Below are 21087 nucleotides of genomic sequence, written 5' to 3'. Positions count from 1 at the left end.
ATCTTTCTTTTTCCCTTTTGTTTTAAATATAAAATCCCATCTGGAGATTCTGATTACAAACCATCAGCCTAGTTCCACACGCTATATTTATTGCCAGTATATTTAAGCGTGTGCATGCATGTGTGTATGTGTGCGTGCGCATGTGCATCCTGTGTGTGTGTGTGTGTGTGTGTGTTTGTGTGTTTGTGTGTGTGTGTGTGTGTGTGTGTGTGTGTGTGTGAGACCCACTGCCGTGAAGCCTGACAGGTGGGTCTTTCTGAGCCAGTTAGGGCTCTGCCTCTGGGAACACCATCCCTAAGCAGGAAACACAAGAGCCCCAATTTAGTCAAACAGCTGGGCCGTCACAGGTTACTAAGCAATCCCATAGTGGCAGCAGCAGGATTCTCTATGTACACCAGGCACATGGAAGCCTCTGGAGGGACCTGCTCCACTCCAAGGACAGCCTAGAGCCTGACAGTCCTCAGTTCAAACCATGGCTTTTCTCCGGGTAGCTGGGAGAGTTTGGGCCGGCCCAAACCTCTTTGAACCTCAAGTCCCAGTGGTTAAAATGGGGATAGCAATACTTGAGGCCACAAGGTACGGGAGGGTGGGTTGTTATCCAGCGAAGGGGCCCTACAAATGCCCTGCAAGGACACCTGTTCCTAATTGCACAGGAATACCTTAGGGACCAGGGGCAACACTCACCTTGCAGAGTTGCTGGGAAAACCACCCGAAGAAACCCAGGCAGGGAGGAGACATTGTTCCTGCCCAGAGTTGTGCAGATTCTTGCGGGCACTGCCGGTCCTGGGTAGAGTGTTTCTCCTCCTCTCCTGGGTCCTCTGTCTGCGTCTCCAGGCAGCCCCTGCCCCGCCCCTCCCTCTCTTCCCCTCCTCTCCCCTCCTCAGGCCCAGGCTCATAGACATTCTGAGCAGACGAGCTCTTGCTCCTCTGCAGATAGATTCCTCTGCATGAAGGCTGATGCTGACATTTGATACCAGCATCCATGTCACTGCCTGGCTTCTGATCCCCGTGCACCTCTCTCAGCTTTGCTGACAAATAATCCCATAGCCCCTCCTGACTGCTTTCATCGGCTCGCTCCTTTGTTCCTGAAACCAAATCTCTACTCCTAATCTCTCCCTCTCTTAGCTCCCCTCTGCCACCTGCCCCATCCGGACATGCTTAGAGGGACCTAGTGGCTCCTTCCAGCTCAAATCCCTGCTCAGGAGAGGGAGCCCCCACTCTGGGGGTGCGCTAATTACGCGCATCCACACGCTCCCCTTGCCTCCCTCCCGACTTGGGGTTTAAGCTGCTTTTTGTTGGGCTATGGGAGTATTATAAGTGATGGTTCTTGGAATACAATTTTAATTAAGATTCAATAGTCACCTTCTCTGTCAGTAAGCTTCCATGCTGATTACTTAAAATATATTTACCCAGCTCTATTATGTCACAGATTTGAATTCATTAGACACTTGTTAATCCTTAACAAACTTTTTAAAAATAAGGTTTGGTTAACATAATTTACAAAGACAAAACTGTCTGAAACAATGGACCCTGTGCAGGGTGCACATCCCAAAGTGCCCGGGGCTTCCCTGCTTGGGGCCACTGCCACCCTCTATCAGAGGGCAGGTGACAGGACCAAGGATGGGCAGGCCCAGAGGATGCTGTAAGATGGGGTGGTCTGTCCACATTGCACTGACGCAGCCCAGACAGCAAGCCTTCTAGGGCACAAGGCAGGGTCAGAGAGGGTAAAGAAAGGATCCAGAGGGGCAAATCAAAGAGATCTAGCACAGGCCACCAGCAGGCTTGGCCCTGGACTCATAGGAACCTGACAGACATTACCACTTCCTATGTACGCCGTGTTGTGTAAATGTTGGAAGTGCTGCTTAGCCTCAGGTCACTTCAGCGTTTACTGACAAGAGCTTATAAAGAGGAAGCCTTTCTCTTGGGACCATAGGCTTTCAGCACACTACCCCCTCTCTACACATGCACACATGCATGCCTCCAACTTAACCAAGGAGGGACATCCTTGGGTGTGGCTATCCCTGGATCCCCAGTGGGTATAAGGGGATCTTCAAGTTCACCTCTACTTGAGCAGACACAACAGCCAGAGACATATGGACTACCTGACTCCATGACCATGGTGAGTCATGCTGGGCAGTGCAGCTGTTGGCTGCCAGAAGTTGTTTCTGAAGTTTCTGCCGTGACCGCACCTCTCCATAAAGATAGTCTTCTCAGCTGACTAACCAAATGAACCCTAAACAGTGTTAATACAGACCTCGGAACCTCAGTGACAATGCCAGAAACTGGCTTTGCTCAGTACTGTACTTCATTCATTCATTTAATTGATATTTACGGGGCACTTACGATGAGTTGGGTGTGTGCAAGGCACTGGAGGACAAGATAGGTAAAGTCCCTGTCTTTTGGAGTTTACGGTCTATGAAGGCAGATAGCTGAGTAATTAAGGAATTATAATGAAAAGTGCAGTGAGCATGTATGTAGGACAAGCATAGAATAAGGAGCACATAGCAGAAGGGTTTAATTTGGTTGAGGTTGTGGAGAGGCTTCCTGGAGTAGGTGGTGTTGAAGCTGAGACCCGGAGGTAGAATAGGAACTTGGCCAGGCAGGAGTGGAGTTAGGGAGAGAGGCCAGGAAGAAACCAGAGCATGTTGGAAGTCCTGGAGGAAGATCAAGCATGGCATTTATAAGTGAGAGACGTTGAGCCTAGCTGGGAAAAGAAGAGCGATGGAACAGAGGGTGGTAAGAGATAAACTAGGGTAGTGGCCAGAACCAGCCCTTGCAAAGATTTGTTCTTGTGCTAAAAATATAAGAAGAGGGTCAGCGCAGATGGAGAAGATTCCTGTTTGTTTTATCAGACTCCAGCTAAGTATGAACCTAGAAAGCCCAAGCTCATTTGAGCACAGGGAAGGTGGCAGGTGGAAATCTTTCACATGCAGACACCTCTGGGCTGGATGTCTCTGGCGAGACCTGGTTCAGGGTCGGATGATAACCCCTCAGGTCTGTTAAAGCAGGGACTGGCAGGGTGGATGGCTGCTCATGGAAACCCAGAGCAGAACTGTGTGGAATTAGGCGTGTTGGCAAAAGCTTGATGAGGGTGATTGTAATGAAGAAGATGAAGAGGGGGAAAAAATCCTCTACAACAGATATTGGCAAACATTTTCTGTAAAGGGCAAGACAATACATATTCTAGGCTTTGCTGGCCACATTATATCTGCTGCAACTACTCACCTTTGCCACTGTAGTGTGTGCCCACACGCACGCACGCACACACACGCACACACACACACACACAAGACATAGCCATAGATAATATGTAAATGAATTGAACATGACCATGTTCTAATAAAACTTTATTTCCATAAACAGGTGGCAGGCTGGATTCGGCCCTTGGCTATAGTTAGCCAACACCTGCTCCAACAACACTGTCCAATATGGTAGCCAATAGCCACATATGGCTAGTGAGCACTTAAAATGTGCTCTAAGTATTAAATACACACCCAATTTTAAAGACTTAGTGCAAATAAAAGAATGTTAAATATCTTGTTAATAATTGTATGTATTGATTACATGTGAAATAATATTTTGAATATAGTGGTTTAAATAAAATATATTATCAAAATTTATTTCATCTTTTTCTTTTTTACTCTGTATATGTCCGCTAGAACATTTAAATTACATTTATGGCTAGTAAATTACATTTCTATTGGACAGCGCTGAGCAGAAACAACACTCTCCAGATGGATTATAGATTAAGTCTTTGGCCCTTGAAGGGTCTTAGGTGGGAGATTTACCCTGAAATAGACACAATAATGAAATTCACATCTTCACAATAAAGTAATATCTAATTGGAGTAGGTTTTTAAATTTACCATACAGCCTTTCAAATCAGCTGGCTGTTTTTTCTGTGTCGGGCTTCTCAAACTGGGAGCTATGGAGCCCTACTTCCTCAAGATATTAATGATCGTTGCTCTCCAAAAAGAGTATCTTTAGCTAAAAAAGGCAAAGCAATGTAGAATTAAACATTAATCTATTTTCTTTACTGCAGCAGAATTTCTCAACCTTTCTGCACTTGCTAATGCATATCGAGCTTTTGCGAGAGCAAGAGAGAGCAGGCAGTGTGTCCCCAACTCGGTGGCCTTAGAACGCCTTTCTTGCAGAACCCTAGCCTGCACTGCTAGAAGGCAGTTTGAGAGCGCTGGTCTGCGTGAGGCTACACAACCCGTGTGCAGGGATTTTCAAAAGTCCAACTCCATTGATGTTTTCAGCACTACATAAATGGAGCCACAGCTAGTACAACACGGAGTAGTGAGAAAACTCTAAGATTTGGAAGTACAAAGGCCTGAGTCAAAGGCCATTCCTTCCTTCCCTAGATAACCATTCATGCAAAAGCACAGACTATGTGCCAGGCAGTACTTTCGGCCTTGAGTATGTAGTGGTGAATAAAAACAAACCCCTACATCTTGGGGCTCTGTTGCCAGTGCAGAAAACAAGCATTAAACAAGACAAGTAGGTAAAATAAATAGACAGGAGGTTAGATCGTGATCAGTTTCAAGGAGAAAATACAAAGTAAGGAAAAGGGATGTGCACGTCAGGGTGGGGCGTCGGGAGGGAAGGTGACTTTTGAGTGAACACCTGAAGGAGGCTATTCAGCGGTGGACAAGTCCTCATCTATATACACAGATAAGCCCTTCCTTATGACAGATGTTTCCAAAGCCCAAATGAGATGATGTACCTGAAGGTCTGGCCAGAGGACCCAGCACAGAAGAAGTTCATGCCTTTGCTTCCTGTCTCACCCCTCTTCTGCATTTCCCAAAGATTCATCCACTGTGTGGACTCTCCATGGTGAAACTTACCTATAACCAGTTCCCCAAAAACCCCAATAACTAGTTCTCCAGGGGTCAGCTCTCTCCCTGTCCATGTCCTTGTTCCTAAGGAATGCTAAGTCTAAACCAATTAAGAAAGTAACACTGCGGGGCGCCTGGGTGGCTCAGTCGGTTAAGTGTCCGACTTCAGCTCAGGTCGTGATCTCACACTCCGTGAGTTCGAGCCCCATGTCGGGCTCTGCTGTCAGTCCAGAGCCTGGAGCCTGCTTCAGATTCTGTGTCTCCCTCTCTCTCTGCCGCTCCCCACTCATACTCTCTCTCTATCAAAAAAATGAATAAACAACAACAAAAAAAAGAAAGGAAAACTGCTTCAAGATACATCCATAACACACTTTTCAAATCTGATGATTATTACTCGAACCACTGGTATGGATTTGTCCCTCCATTCATTCCACACATTTATAGCGCGCCTACTGTGTTCCAGACACTGTGCTAGACGTGTGGGATATAGCAATTCACAAAACAGATCAAAGTAATCTATCCCTGTGGAGCTGACATTCTCGTGGGTGAGATAAGAAATAGTCCATAAATATAATTAGTAAGTAAATTAAATAGTCTGTTAGAAGGTGACGATAACTAAGGGCGCGGGGGGAGTGGAACTGTATGAAAGGGACTGGTTGGAAGAAGAGGTTAGACCTCGCACGAGCACAGGCCATTCTCTGCTGCCCCCCTAAGGCAGGGGTTGGGGTGACCAGTGAAGCTCTGGTGGGGCATTAGGAAGTGGCCTCTTGACCCTGACTTTGTGTCCCTCCCTTCTAGGCACCACAGCCTGAGTGACCAGACCATGGAGACCCTGCTTGGTGGCCTGCTGGCGTTTGGCATGGCGTTTGCCGTGGTCGACGCCTGCCCCAAGTACTGTGTCTGCCAGAACCTGTCTGAGTCACTGGGGACCCTCTGCCCTTCCAAGGGGTTGCTCTTCGTGCCCCCTGACATTGACCGGCGGACGGTGGAGCTGCGTCTGGGTGGCAACTTCATCATCCACATCGGCCGCCAGGACTTCGCCAACATGACGGGGCTGGTGGACCTGACCCTGTCCAGGAACACCATCAGCCACATCCAGCCCTTCTCCTTCCTGGACCTCGAGAGCCTCCGCTCCCTGCACCTGGACAGCAACCGGCTGCCCAGCCTCGGGGAGGACACCCTGCGGGGCCTGGTCAACCTGCAGCACCTCATCGTCAACAACAACCAGCTGGGCGGCATCGCCGATGAGGCCTTCGAGGACTTCCTGCTGACACTGGAGGACCTGGACCTCTCCTACAACAACCTGCACGGCCTGCCCTGGGGCTCCGTGCGGCGCATGGTCAACCTGCACCAGCTGAGCCTGGACCACAACCTGCTGGACCACATTGCCGAGGGGACATTCGCCGACCTGCAGAAACTGGCTCGCCTCGACCTCACCTCCAACCGGCTGCAAAAGTTGCCCCCGGACCCCATCTTCGCCCGCTCCCAAGCCTCCGCCCTGACTGCCACGCCTTTTGCTCCACCCTTGTCCTTTAGTTTTGGGGGGAACCCGCTCCACTGCAACTGTGAGCTGCTCTGGCTGCGGAGGCTCCAGCGGGATGACGACCTGGAGACCTGCGGCTCCCCCGGCGGCCTCAAGGGCCGCTACTTCTGGCACGTGCGAGAGGAGGAGTTTGTGTGCGAGCCGCCTCTCATCACCCAGCACACGCACAGGCTGCTGGTTCTGGAGGGCCAGGCGGCCACGCTCAAGTGCAAGGCCATCGGGGACCCCGGCCCCCTCATCCACTGGGTGGCCCCTGACGACCGCCTGGTGGGGAACTCCTCAAGGACCGCCGTGTACGACAACGGCACCCTGGACATCCTCATCACCACATCCCAGGACAGCGGTGCCTTCACCTGCATCGCCGCCAACGCTGCCGGGGAGGCCACGGCCATGGTGGAGGTGTCCATTGTCCAGCTGCCACATGTCAGCAACAGCACCAGCCGCACGGCGCCCCCCAAGTCCCGCCTCTCAGACATCACTGGCTCCAGCAAGACCAGCCGGGGAGGGGGAGGCAGTGGGGGTGGGGAGCCGCCCAAAAGCCCCCCGGAGCGGGCTGTGCTCGTGTCTGATGTGACTACCACCTCAGCCCTGGTCAAGTGGTCGGTCAGCAAGTCGGCACCCCGCGTGAAGATGTACCAGCTGCAGTACAACTGCTCCGACGATGAGGTACTGATTTACAGGTGAGCCGGGGGCTGTGGCAAAGGCAGGGAGGTGTCTGGCAGGAGAGGGAGGAGGAGGTGACAGGGAGGGTGTTGAACTGTTCCCACCTACACCCCTTCTCCCCAGAGGTTCCTGTGGGATTCTTGGGGCAAACTGTGTCCTCTGTGCAGGTAAGAGGACATAGAAAGAACTTCAACTACCTGCCCGGGGGCAGCCCCAAGAGATACGTGTCAGAAGGACCAGGCCTCCGAGGGCGTGGCTGTGATAGGTGGGCATGTGGCTCTGAGCCTCTGGACTTTCTGGATTTTGAGCCCCAGGTGGGGGACACACAAGAACAATGAGGGGAGCTCTTGGCCAAAGGATCTAACTCCTCCAAGGAGGAATGAATCTGGCCTTCATCTGGACTCGCATGTATCGTGCTTAAGGCTTTGAGGCCAGAAAGAGTAGAACTCGGATCATGGCCCCACCACTTGCTACCCATTTAATTCTCCTGGGCTGCCTCAGTTTTCCCTACCTGTAAAATGGGGAGAAGCCATACCTGACTTAGGTTGGACATTTGAATGCAGGTGATCGAATCCAATTCAAACCGGCTGAAAAAAGAAAAAGGGGAAATGGAGACATAGTGTGTTGGCTCAGGTACTGTAAAAGTCAGGAAGCTGCTTCGGGCTCAGCTAGATCAAAGGACCCACCAACGTCCTGTATTCTCAGAGTTTCTTACATTCCCTAAGTTCCATTTTCTTCTGGTTTGGCTCACCCCCACGCAGTCTCTTTCCTCTGAGCTTCCCTCTGTCCCTTTCCCAGCTGGTCCCACAGAAGCCCTGGATGAGCTCTGATTGGCAAGAGCAGGTCACGGGAGCCCCCTGGATAGTAGAGGTGGGGCCGTCTTGCCCACCTGTGCTGACATCTCTGGGCATGATCTCCTTTAACTGGATATGGAGACAATGAAGTTGACCTTGTGACTTTATGGTGAGGATCAAGGGGTCATTTCCTGGGCCTGGTAGAAAGGGAGGTTAAGACTAAAAAACTGCACTTGAATTGCCCCTCAGTCATTCAGAGGGAGGGAGAGAGGAGCTCACAGAGGGACAGATCCAGGCCAGAGGGTCCAGGCTCTGACCTCGGATGAGTCCCCATCTCAGCCAGCCTTGGTTTGCATTAACCGAGAAGCACATGGCCTAGTATCTTACTGCTCAAGGAATGCCTGGTTTCTCCTGAAACCCTGTGTATTTTATTGCGTGCCTTTAAAATGATTATTCTGAGAAGGGATCCCGTAGGCTTCGTAGACACCCGAGGGTCCATGGTGCAGGAGAGGTCAAGAGCATTGAGATTTCTTCTGGCCTCTGTCTCAGTTGCTGAGTCTCTGGATCAGGATGCCTGAGAGAGAAGAGCTCACAAGGAAGGCATTCATTCACCAAATGGAGTCCCAGAGACTGAAGGGGGGCACGTCATGGGAACTGATAGAAACCAGGGTACTTCCCTGACTGGCCTATGCTTGGCTTGTCTGGACAGCAGCTCCTCCCCTCAGGATGTGCAGAAGGCAGCATTAGACCCTATTAAATATATACATGTGAGCACATATAAAGAGATCTATAGATAGATCATTAAGCCTAATAATACACATATGTAATTTTCTAATGATAAAAGTAATAGTCTGTAGTAAATTTGAAAAATACAATGACAAAGAGAAATGAGAATTACCTGTAATCCCACCACCAAAAGTTAACCTGTTTTCTTTCTCTACATTTTATCTCAATTCGAAATGATATTTATGGCCAGTCTAGTTTGTACTTCTTAATTCTTTGCACCCAACATTATACTTGCTTAGTTCCCATGGTAGTAAAAATATTTTCCATTTGCCTCTACCACAATTTCTTTAACTAATCTTCTATTGTTGAACATTTGGGTTTCTCATTTTCAGCATGAAAAGCAGTGCAGCGATGGCTCTTTGTACACAAATAGATTTGTGCAGGTTCAGTGCTGTGCTTGGCATATTTTTCTAGGGGTTGAATGACTGGTTTCATGAGTAAATTATAATCTTTACACATTCTGTGTAAATATTTATCGACCCCTCCCTATGGAAGGGGACAGTGCCCATTTCGACCACACCTTCGCCAATGATTGAATATATAATTACTTTCATCTTTGCCATTTTATAAGTAAGAAATGGAACTTGTTTTAATTTGCATCTCTTTGATAACTTGTGAGGTTGACCTTTGGAAAATAAGTATATTTCTTCACTTGTGAATTTATTACATGGTCTTGACTTTGGTGAGAAGTGTCAAGGTGAAAGGCGACCAGCTCTGAGGCTTGCACCGGCATAGGGTTGCACAGGCAGCACGCCCCTATCATACCCCTCCCCGGGGGACCCAGAAAGCCAGGCAGGGACACAGGAGGGGTTGGGACTCTGCTTCTGAAGTCACTCAAGATGGGAGTTCAAACTGCTTGCATTTGGTGATTGAGAACCTGGAGACACTAGGTTCTTAAAAATAAATAAAATGAATCTATCAGAAACCTTGGAAGGGCACCTGGGTGGTCCAGTGGGTTGAGCGTCCGACTTTGGCTCAGGTCATGATCTCTCAGTTTGTGAGTTCGAGCCCTGCATCAGGCTCTCTGCTGTCAGTGCAAAGCCCGCTTTATAGCTACTGTCTCCCTCTTTCTGTCCCTCCCTGCCTTTTCTCTCTCTCTCTCTAAAAAATAAGTAAACATTAAAAAAAAAAAGAAAAGAAAACGGAATAAAAACAACAACAACAAAAACTGCTGACTTCCTCTGAGCTCAGTCATGGGGACCAGGGGAGACAGAGCTCAGAAAGATTTCCAGATTGTGCGGGCACATAGTAGGTGTTCAGGGTACACGCGTCACTATCATTATTAGTAAAAGTAATAATAATGGTGAGAGGAAGACCATTATCTTGTCTGTGGCGCTTGGGGAAGGAAAGAAAAGCGAGGGCTGAATACACACTTCGGTCTTTAACAAGAAAGATTTCTAAAATTGGAAACAAAAAGTTCAGAGTGAGTCTGTAGTCAGTTGATAGGAGCGGCCCTCGCTGGTCACCTTGGCTGTCTGCTCACTCTGTGTCTGACACGTGGCTTTCCAGGCCGTGTCACATTCAGGGCTCCCAGGCATACCGCGAGACGTGGAAAGGGCCGAGAGAATTAGGAAACTCTCCCAGGCTCGGGCAGCCAGAAAGAAGCAGGACTGATTTGAACTGAGGCCGCTCCTGGAGTCACTGCTGGACTCGGCCCTGTGTTCATGCCGCCCAGCATCCTAACAGCAACTCTGAGAAAGAAGGAGACTCCAGGAAGGAAACCGAAGTTTTAGAAAATGAACTGTCCCCATAAGAAAGAAAAGACACCGGTGGCTGCACAGTGGCTTCTGATGTGCACCAGAAAGTGTACAAGAGAAGGGAAGAAAGGCCTGTATCCAAAGATGAGGAGGAGAAGGTGCTGTGTGGAGAGAGCTAAAGACAGTCGAATGGGGGCTGTTTAACCCCTGTTCTAGCAAGAAGGAAAAATGACAGCAGTCTGCAGGTTGGGAAGGAGGTTGCAGGGAGACTAGACCAGAAGCTGCAGGCCAGCCTGGCCTTTTCGGATTTGCCCCCACTCTCCCCAGCAAGGAGACCAGCAGCACAAATAGCACAAATCTGCACTACGAGCTTACTTGTTGCTGCGCGCCGTGTTCTAAGGGCTTTATGCACACCGATTCATTTAGTCTTTACTATCCCCGGGAGGTGAGGGCTACGATTATGCCACTTTGCATATAAGAAACTTGCCCAAGGTGTGACACAGGGGTAAGTAGCAGAGACAGAATTGGGATCCCAGTCACCCGGGTAGGAAAAGCCCTATACCTTGCAGAAGGAAACAAAGAACGTGAGTGCTGGTCCCCAGGCCCTGAGGGTCACATTCAAGACTAAAGGAACGCTAGATGAGGTTCTCGAGCTGTGGGAGTGGTCCCGAGGCAGCATGGACAGAAAGAGAAGTGCCTCAGATGGGGAAAGGGCGGATATTCCGCTTTTCCAAGAATAGACCGCGTAAATCATAGGATGCTAGGCTGGGCATGGAGTCCCTGCCAAGTTCTAGAAAGGATTTCACAACAGATGGCGGCAAGCCCTGAGAAAAGAATGCTGATTGCCAGGCCCCAGCGTGGATTCACATGGGGAAAATCCTGCCTAATTACTGATCTGTCTTCAGGAGACACTGTGGACCCGCAGCTCTCAGACCCACGTGCCTCCAAGCCATTTACGAGGCTACACTCCTCGGTTGACACGCTCCTTGTACAGCGATTCTCCGCTAGACCCTACCCCCATGTGGCCCCACAGGGAAGAAGAGTCGAATCTCTGGGGTGCTGAGTGCCCTTGGAAAGCATCCCAGGAGTTTCCATTGGCTATGACTCACAACCGTAAACAGAGCTCCTCACAATTTTATAGGACACTTGACAAAATCTCACACTGTGTTTGGGACAAAATGGAGACACGCGTGCATGGTGAAATGGGCTTGAAACTGTTCAAGTAACCAGACTGATAAATTAATGTGAACATGCAACAAAGCCTCTACCGTGTGCCTCAATTTCTGCCCCCATTTCTGTTCCTCTTGATACATTTCCCTCTTGTCATGGATAACGATGCGGAAAACGTGTCTTCCCTTTGGTTCAAGGATTCCATTGAACAAGCACAAGGTGAAGAAAATCTGGCTCAACTGGAATTCTGTGCAGCATGGGGTCTGGAGTTTTAGTTGATCTCAAGGACATTATAGCCCCAAAGTGATGGAGCCACTAAGACTCCTATGGTTTTGATTGTGTTAACAGAGATAAAAGGCTCAGCTAGGGAGAGATTACAATTCTAACCACGGAATCATTCGAGCTGGTCAGAGCAGCGATGTAGAGTGTTTAGCACAGGGTGGCGCAGTCTTAAGAATCATTTTACCAATTGCAATGTGTCCAGAGATCAGTTGATGAGAGTGGGATTCTAGAAGCTCGTGTGAGATGGACAAACGTTACCTTGGAGAGGAGAGGACGTAGAAAAGAAGTCGTAACTCCCTGAGCTTATTCAAAGAACTCAGGAGTAAAAGAATGGAAAACACACGCACAAACGCACACGCATGCATATGCACTTACAAAAGTAAGCATCAGCCCATTACAAGAAAAAAGCCCGACGGCAGCAGCTTGATGTACTTTCTCACTGCTGTCCATCTGGCTGCGAAATTCAGTGTTGTATCCTTCTTCCTCTCCAGCATGTGTTTTCACGTGTACTCATCTCTGTACCCCAGCTCCTAGTAAGTCCTGGCCCACCCACAGCTACTGAATCAACCTTCAGTGAACTGAACAGAATGGAAATGAGCATTAGAGCCGCCCAACAGCAGAATAAGTAAGAGCTGCCACAAAACAGCAAGCTGCCCATGCCAGAAAGGTTCAAGCAGAACCTTGCTGACTTCATGCTGGGGACACTGGGTGGGCAGCCCGACGTTAGGTGAGTATGGAAACATTTGACTTAAATGACCCCAGCTCTGGTAGTCTACGACTCTTTTTAAGATCTTTTTAATCCCATGATTGAGGCAGTATGGTTATCACTCTTGCTAAAGACACCTGCTTTTACCAGTTGGGGCCACTATGGCATCTTACCTCCCAGGGTTGGGGTGTCCTGTCTCATAGGGGTTTGAGCCCCAGGGCCTGAAGTCACAGACAGGCTTTTTGGCAGAGACTCAGATTGTCCAACAAGAACTGGACACAAGTCATTGATGGGTCGCCACTGACCCACACCAAGGGCCCATGGAAGCCCTGGGATGCTGTGAGCAGTGTCTGAAAACATCAGGTTCTATTCCGCATATCAGGAAGGAGGAGCAGCCATGGGTAACTCAAACCCAAAACATGGGTAACTCAGGATTTGAATTTGACTATGAAATAGGGTCTTGCTCTTTTATCAGATAATTAGCTCCCTAGTTATCTAATGCTTCCCACTGACCTCCCAAGGCATTTGTCTTCCCTACACACGGCTGAGCCCCACAGCGCCCTGGCATGTTCCCCGTGTGACTGGGGAGGGCCGGTTCTCCCATCTCTATGCCCCACGGCCTGCCCTTTCAGGAAGTATCCAACATTAATGAGGGCAGTGTCAGAGCCAGGAGGGGTCACAAGGGCAAGAGGCAGGGTGGCAGGAGAGGAGTCAGAAAGAGGGGAGCCTCCCTTCCCGTTGGAGAAGGCAGCAGCCCATCCAGCTTAGCCTCATCCCTGATGTGACATGGAAAGTTAAGTGCCCTGCGTGTCATTATCAGCCCAAGTGACATTCACAAACACTTGTCTCCAAGAGTCATCGAGAACATCTGTCACCAGGCGTGATGTTGCAACTGTCCCCAGGAGGGCCAGGGGAACAGCAAGCATGCTTCTAAAACACAGTGTGGAATTAGCCAGCCTTGCCTCCCTGCTGTTTATTATGCCATGGTCATCAACATGTAGGGCAAGTGGAGGATGATGAGAAGAGAGACCCCAAAGGTGGGACAAGACAGCAGCCATTTCATGCCCCACCCCCGTTCCATCTGCAGGCCCCCCTTTCCATGACGTCTTCTTCCATGAATGTCAGACATGACACCACCACCCCTATCCTGGGGAGACTGTACCACCCTACTAAGTTTTGCAGTGCTGGGGCTGGAGACATCTTCTACTGTTGTTCTGCCTTCCATCGAGGCAAAGGATAAGAGGGCCAATTCCATCAGGTCCCAACCCATCAGGATCTTATCAATCGACACTTGAATGGAGGTCTGTTCCCTCCCCATGATAATACAGCCATGCCCACCATGGGATGGAAGGAAATTTACTAATGAAGCCGAGACCTTGTGGATGGGGGAGAAACTGGTAGGAGAAACAAGTGTTCCCTACACAGAGGGGGAGCCCAGGTCTATAAAACCCTCCCCCTGGATGAAGAAAGGTTCTTTGACTCAGCTGATTCCCCAGACACCCAGCTTCTCCTGAAAGTTTTGACTGAGCTCCCACAGGTGAAAGAAGAAAAAGATGTAAAGGAAGAAACAGGGGTGCATGGGTCGGGGGAAGTTCCCTAGCAGCTTGCTGGTCAGGACCACAATCAAAACCAGCCTGCCTTGGATTTTATAGTTTTCTAAGTTTCGTTCACACTGTTAAGTTACTGAAAGCTGACATCCACAAGGGAGGGATGGACAGGACAGATGCTCATTTTATAGGTGGTGAAACTGATTGTCAAACGAATTGAGTAGATTTCCCAAGGTTGTAAAAAATTAGACTAGAAGTGTGGTCTCCTTTCTAGTCCCAGGTACCATGGGACTAGTTACCGTGCTGTGGGGCACATCTCACTAAGAGTACATGAGTTTTTGTTAAGACTTGGGCTGAGGAGTGGCACCTGTAACTTCTCTTTCTGGGAAGGATGGATAACTCAATGGGAGTCTGCTGGGATTGTCTCTTTCAGCTTTAGTTGTTCCACCGTTCTTTTTTTTTTTTTTAATGTTTATTTTTATTTTTGAGAGAGAGAGAGAGAGAGAGAGAGAGAGAGAAACAGAGCATGAGCAGAGGAGAGACAGAGAGTGAGGGAGACACAGAATTCGAAACAGGCTCCAGGCTCTGAGCTGTCAGCACAGAGCCTGACATGGGGCTCAAACTCATGAACCATAAGATCATGACTTGAGCCAAAGTCGAACATTTAAATGACTGAGTCACCCAGGCGTCCCCATTTCCCCCCACATTTCTAAGACCTAGTAGGGTTGAGGGAAAATGACAGGAGTGCCAGTAAGAACCTTGGGTCCCATTCGGAAATAGCCACCTGGGACCAGCTAACAGAAAATAGGGCAAGATGAGATAAGGGCAGGTGAGCAATTGTGGAGTAACTTAGTTGCTAGAGGCATCCCAGAGAAAAACGAGTCTGGAGTCAGAAGTCTGGAGTGGCAATTAGGATGAAAAACTCAACTTAATACGACTTAAACTCACTAGGGTTTATATGTCTCTCGTGTAAAAGAAGTCCAGTGGAAGGGAGTTTAGGTCTGGTCTTATGGGCAGCATGGCCACCAGCAGCCCAGCTCCTTCTAGCTTTCTGCTCTGCCATCCTCAGCACATGGTTTGTGTCCTTAAGGATCACCTCGTGGTGCAAAAATGGCTGCTGAAGCTCTAGCTGTCACATCTCCCTTTTTAAAATTTTTATTTTATTTTTATTTTAGAGAGAGATAGAGCATGCGAGAAGGGGAGAGGGGCAGAGGGAGAGAGAGAGAGAGAGAGAGAGAATCCCAAGCAGGCTCCATGCTCTGTGTGGAGCCTGACCTGGGGCTTGATCCCACAACCCTGAGATCGTGACCTGAGCTGAAATCGTCAGACAGTCAACTGACTGAACCACCACCTAGATGCCTCCACATCTCCTGTCTACACACGGCAGGAAAGATGAAAACCAGAGAGCAAGAGGGCAAAGGGGAGGAAATTCACAGAAGCCCCAGCCAATAACTTGACCACACCTATCTGCAAAGGAGGCTGGGAAATGTAGTGTTTTAAAGCTAGGCACAATGTACTCCCATTACTATAGAGAAGATAGGGAGGCAGCTAGAATTTCCAGAAATTCAGTTTGCACCCCAACTCCACCATTTACTAGTCCTGGAACCAGGAGCAAATTGTTTCATTGCCCTCTGTCTCTATTTTCTCACCTGTACTTGGGAACAGAGATTCCCCTCTGCATATTTCCTGGGATTGTGGTGCAGACTGAATGAGATCATGTATTTGAAAACACATCTTTCATTTTGTACTGTGCAGTGCTGGACACATATAAGCATGTATTGTTATTAGAAACCTTCCCACTTTCCCTTCTTGCCCCTCTTCTTGAACCTTTTCTCCAGGCTGTCTCTTGTGGCTCCAGTCTTCAAAACCTTATTCTAAGAGAGCTGTAAAATTGAAAAATGATCTAATAGGGTTTTAAGAGATAAAGGTATAAGATGTAAACCCTCTCACAAATTTTTGCAGTTCAATTGGGAATTCTGAAAGACCCAAAGGAATGAATCTCTAATGGTGGAATTTCAAAACCCACAGCAGACTTGTGCATAGGGAAGACATTTTTCAGGGGTGCCTTCCAAGAGTATTTCAAATCATATCGCTACCTTCTCATCCTTTCTTTCTTGTGCTGCACAAGAAGATGACACCACCGAGATTCAAAAAGCTTCAGGGCATCTGCTCAGAGGTGACTACTTTTTCTACTTGTCATTCCCTCTTCATTCTCAAAAAGCTTTCGCTGGAGACATCTCCGAAGATAGAAATAATTAGCAGGAGTAAAGGGATTATCCAGACTGCCTTGCTTCTGAAATATGGTTTTCCCCCCACCGGTAAGGAAGAACCAGAGAACCAGATCCTTGTTAATTTTATATACCTTTGGTTACTCAGTGGGTGGAAGAGGGGATATCATTTATTTCACACCAGCAAAAAAACCAAAGAAGGTTCACAGAGGGAGGGGCTGTGTCTGGAGGAGTGTCTGGTGCTGGGGGTCAGTGCTGGTGGTGATGGCCATCAGAATGCCTCCAAACCCTCATCTGACAAGACTCTGCCCAGGTGGGTTCACAGAAGCCAGCTCCTTTAGAAAGAACCAGGGGTGGGGAAGGGGTGAAACCCAGGCGTCCTGACCCCAAGCCTCGGGTTCCCACCTCCCCAGTGTTCCTTGACCTTGGCTGCACGCTGGAATCTTTTGGGGAGTTGTAATCTCTCTCCAAAAGATTCTGAGTCAGCTTGGGGTGGTGCCCAAGCATCAGTGTTTTTAAAGCTCCCCTGGTGACTCTGACGTGCAATCAGCATCATGCCACATGCCAGGGAAATCAGGTGTGTGGGCAGCACCGGTGGGCAGAGCCACTGTGCATCCCACGGCTGGGGGTTGGTCTCTGAACTTCCGGTGAGGGGAGAAGCCAGAAGACCTGGTCATCTCACTTCTCGGAGACTTTGCTTCATCCTTAACATCGAAATAAAAATCCCTGAGAATGGGGTTATCTCACAAGAGGTAAAGTATGAGAAACACATGGGAAACTCAAGCACCTTGCACACTTTAGTTGCTGGAGTAACTGTTCTTGGTCTCTCAGTGGAGCCTGAGTGACGAATACAAGGATGGGATCAGGGGCCCCAAACATGGGTTCTCGTTATCTCCCCTCCCTTTCCTTCTCTGAGCCTCCGGCTTCCCATCTGCAGAATGGGAATAATACTAACCATCCTGCGTACCTCTCTACGTGGTAGCGAAATGGAAGGAGATGTCAAGACGTGAACAAAGAGCATCTTCATAAAGCGCCAAGTGCTTCTAGTGGCGGAGATCGGACTACGATGGATTAATCAAATTCAAACTTGGAGAGTTTTTGTGTAACAGAATCCCAGAAGGAGGTAGTTCAAGGCTGGTATGGGAGCCCCCTGGCCTTCAAGGACTGAGGCTTCTTCTGTAGGTCAATGGCATAATCCTTAACATGCGGCTCATGTCTCCTGTGTTCGGGGCCTCCCCGCCTGCCCAGCCCACAGGTAGAGCAGGCACCGCCCCCGAGAGATGTCCCAGGAGGACTGAGCCCCAATTGCCTACAGTGGTAACCTGCTTAGTGGAACCCCCTGTATGGACTTTCTTCCCCATTTCCTTACTCACCACAGTGTCCTGGGCCCACCTCCCAGATAAACTACTTGCGTTCAAATCCTTATCTCCGGGTCTGCCTCTGGGAAACCAAAACTTAAGCACCACCTCCTGGATGGGTCAGCCCCTGTAAAGAGGGTAAAGAGCCCCCCAGAAGTCCCACCCAGTGACTCTGCTGAAGGCTGAGAAAGGTAGTCCTTTGTGAGGCACGTCGCCTCCCCAAACAAAATCAGGCCTCTGCCGGGAAGCTGGGAGAGGGGACAGGATGATGGGGAGGCTACAGCCACTGCAAAGCTTTGGTGGTGAAAAGCTTTGGTGTCATTAACACCTCTTGGCACCTGTCCACTCAATCCCAGAACCCAGTAGCCAACATGTAGCTGAGGCCAGCCTGGGAAAGAAGATGATCCTGGCTGTTTTTCTGCCTCTTTGTGAGTGTTCTTTTTTCATCTCTGGAGACAGTGAGACAGAGAGAAACAAAGAGGGATGTCTTAGTTCTTGCCAATTAGGCCTATGGTCTGGCATGTGTGTGTGCGATGGGAGTGGGGCACCCTGTGGGTGACAGGAGGGCTCGGGACATGAAGTCAAATTAATGCCCATCATCCTCAAAGTCGCCAAGGTGGTGGGGGCGGGGGGGGCGAGTGGACAGAGGCACATGAACCACAGACTGCCAGCCCAGGGTGAAGGCAGGGCCACAGAGACTTTGCAACGTGGACGAACGAGCTCATTTACTATTCACAAGGGAGAGCTACTTCTACCTGGGGTGGGTTCCCAAGATGGGCTCCGACTCATTCTCTGGCTGCGGGGCTGATGCTGTGGGTGGAAGTGCTGATCCAGATGTGGGAACTAACTTGCACTGCCTCGTAAAGGAGATAAGTGTTGGGAAATTGAACATCACAGGGAACTATTAAACACTTAACCTTGTAACATGGTAATTAGTTAGCGATGGTACCGAGTTAAGAGGCCTTTCAGTGTAGTAATTAGCCGCCTAAAAGGTTAATATATAAACGAATGGCTTCGTGAACTTTATCCACTTGAGCTTTTTCATGAACTAACTGAAGTGAATTCACTTGCCTGGGTCGGGAGGGTGTGTTCCGGGAGGGGGGCGGGGAGCTTCCGGGAACAGGTGGAGTGGAGTGTTGGGTGTATCCTAGAAAATAAGTGGAATTCAAGGCAAGAGGGTAAGGCAAGGTAAGGTGGAACTAGTAAAGACAGATGCAGAGGCAAGACCTGGTCAAGGACCTACAAGGGCTGCTGGTGTATTAGTCAGCTGCTGCCACAGTAATGCTGCATGACAAAGAACCTCCAAATCTAGGCTGCTTACAGCCATTAACATTCATTTTCTTACTCCTGTGTCTGCAGGTTTGTTGGAGTTTGGCTGGTCTTGGCCAGCCTGGGCTGGGCTGGGCTGGGCTGGGCTGGGCTGGGCTGTGGTTTAGATCCTCCCTACATCCCTCATTCTGGAGCCCAGCTAGGGGTGGGAGCGGTTCAGAGTATGTTCTTCATTCTTCTCGCGATGAGAGCAGAAATGCAGGAGGGCAAGCCCAATAGAAGAGCCACACGCCAAGCCGCTGGTGATACCACACGTACTAAATCCCATTGGCTGAAGCGAGTTACCTGGCCAAGCCCAAAGTCAAGGGGCAAGGCTTGTACTTCACCCACCATCAGGCCATGGCTAGGCTGGGATGAAACAGGACCGACAACTCAATCCAGCACGCATGGCCTGCCTCATGGAAGAGCCGTCTCTGGGCAGGTTCTCAAACCTGAGCGTGCATCTGAGTCACCCGGCACATTTGTAGGCACCCAGATGCACAACCCGACTGGGTTTCTGACTCAGATGGTCTGGAGCAGAGTCTGACAATCTGCTGTTGTAATACATTCTCCCAGGGTTGCCCATACTGTCGGCCTGGGGACCACACTTCAAGAAGATCCAGTCTAGGAAAATAATAGGAGGTTTGTTTAGAGAGGATCAGAGAGGTCAGCCTGTGGGTGGCCTTGAATGCCACACAAAATAGCTCTATGTACTGAACCCTTACTACCTTCCAGTTACTGTCCTAAAAACATTCTGTGTGTTCTCTTCGTTGGTACATTAACCCTGTGAGGTGTTGTATTGCCATCTGACAGATGAGGACTCTGAAACATGGTGGGTGATGTGACTGACAAGTCCCCACAGCTTGGGGCGGGGTGGGGGGGGTGGAGATAGAACTTATAACCAGTGTTCTGTCCTGTCCTGAATGTCAGCCTTTCACCTGTTGACAGTGGGGAACCAGATCAAGTTCTAAGAGAAGGAATGACCTGCGGTCAAGAAAAGTCTGGATTTGGAACTGGATGGTCTAGGCACAAACCACACTTTGATGGTCGATAGCTAGATTTTCATTTATTCAATCAACAAAAATTTATTGAGTTTTGGGGTAGACTCTCTCAAGACCCTAGGGCTAGAACAAGATAGGCAAAGTCCTTACATTCTTATGAGAGAGGGGGACAAAACATTTTATATGTGCACTAGGAAGACAAATAATTAGTATGAGGGGACACAGACTGAAGGGCTACTGTTGTATATGGGTGGCCAGGGATGGCCCCTGTAAGGAGTGACATTGGAAGAGAGACCTCAATGGGAGGAGAAAAACAGTCCAGCAAGGGAAATAGCATGGGCAAAGGCCCTGGGGTAGGAACAACTGGCCTTGTTGGAGGAGCAGCAAGGATTCTAGTGCATCTGGAGGAAGAGTGACAGTAAATGAGATTAGAGGACTGGACAGGACTGGGTCCTGGAGGGCCTCACAGACTGTGGTTAGGCCTTGGATTTTATGCTGAAAGAGATGGGAGCCACTGGGGTATTGAATGTGGGAGAGTGATGTGATTAAGAAAGAAGATTCTGGCTGCTAGGTGAAGAATAGACCTCAGGTGGTTAGGGGTGGAAGCAGGGAGACCAGTTACAAGATGGTTGCTGAGGTCTTCGCTATGTCTTGAGACCTTCTTGCTCCTTAAGGTTCACATCCAGAAAATGGGAGGAGCATCCCTTCTGTCTTTTGCCCTCAGGCTCTGTGTGAGAGCAGAAGGAGATCAGGGTGTGGGCAAGGGAGTGAGTAGGAAAGACTCGGGCAGGGAAATCAGGTAGTGATTTTTCTGGCGGAATCCGTGGGCCTGCCTCTGCCTGGCTGGGAGACCAGCACAAGCCTGGAGTGGAGAGGGGTCCCGTCTCCCCCTGCAGAGCAGACATCTCACGCATCACTGTCCCAGCTCTGGGCTCAGCGTCCCATCCCCCACCCTCTCCGCCCCCAACCCTCTCACTCTGATAGGGAGTAATTATTTATGTTCTTGTTTAATTAGCTCATTAGGCATGTGCTGCAGTATTTCTGATAATAAATCTCCTCCTCTAGTGGCTCTTAAGTGCATTTTCACTGGTGCCTGGCCGCGGCGATGGACGCTGCAGTTGCAGATGTGAGGGGAGCTGCTGGTTGGGGCTGGGTGACCCGCGT

General features: G+C 49.4%; 1 protein-coding gene across 1 annotated transcript in view; it reads left to right on the top strand.

Annotated features, from left to right (window-relative positions):
- LRFN2 (leucine rich repeat and fibronectin type III domain containing 2) overlaps positions 1-21087 on the top strand; it is a 186344-nt gene that overhangs the window by 133741 nt on the left and 31516 nt on the right. Inside the window, exon 2 of the mRNA XM_086706775.1 lies at positions 5639-7063. Within this exon, the coding sequence (XP_086562901.1) occupies positions 5664-7063 (1400 nt within the window). The 5' untranslated portion in view covers positions 5639-5663. The remainder of the gene's footprint in view (positions 1-5638; positions 7064-21087) is intronic.

Source organism: Puma concolor, chromosome B2 (genome assembly GCF_028749965.1).
Source record: "Puma concolor isolate L17-30 chromosome B2, mPumCon1.1.hap2, whole genome shotgun sequence".
In the NCBI taxonomy this organism is placed as follows: domain Eukaryota; kingdom Metazoa; phylum Chordata; class Mammalia; order Carnivora; family Felidae; genus Puma; species Puma concolor.
Note: the sequence above shows the minus strand (reverse complement) of the source record. Positions and strands in the feature narration are given on the sequence as shown.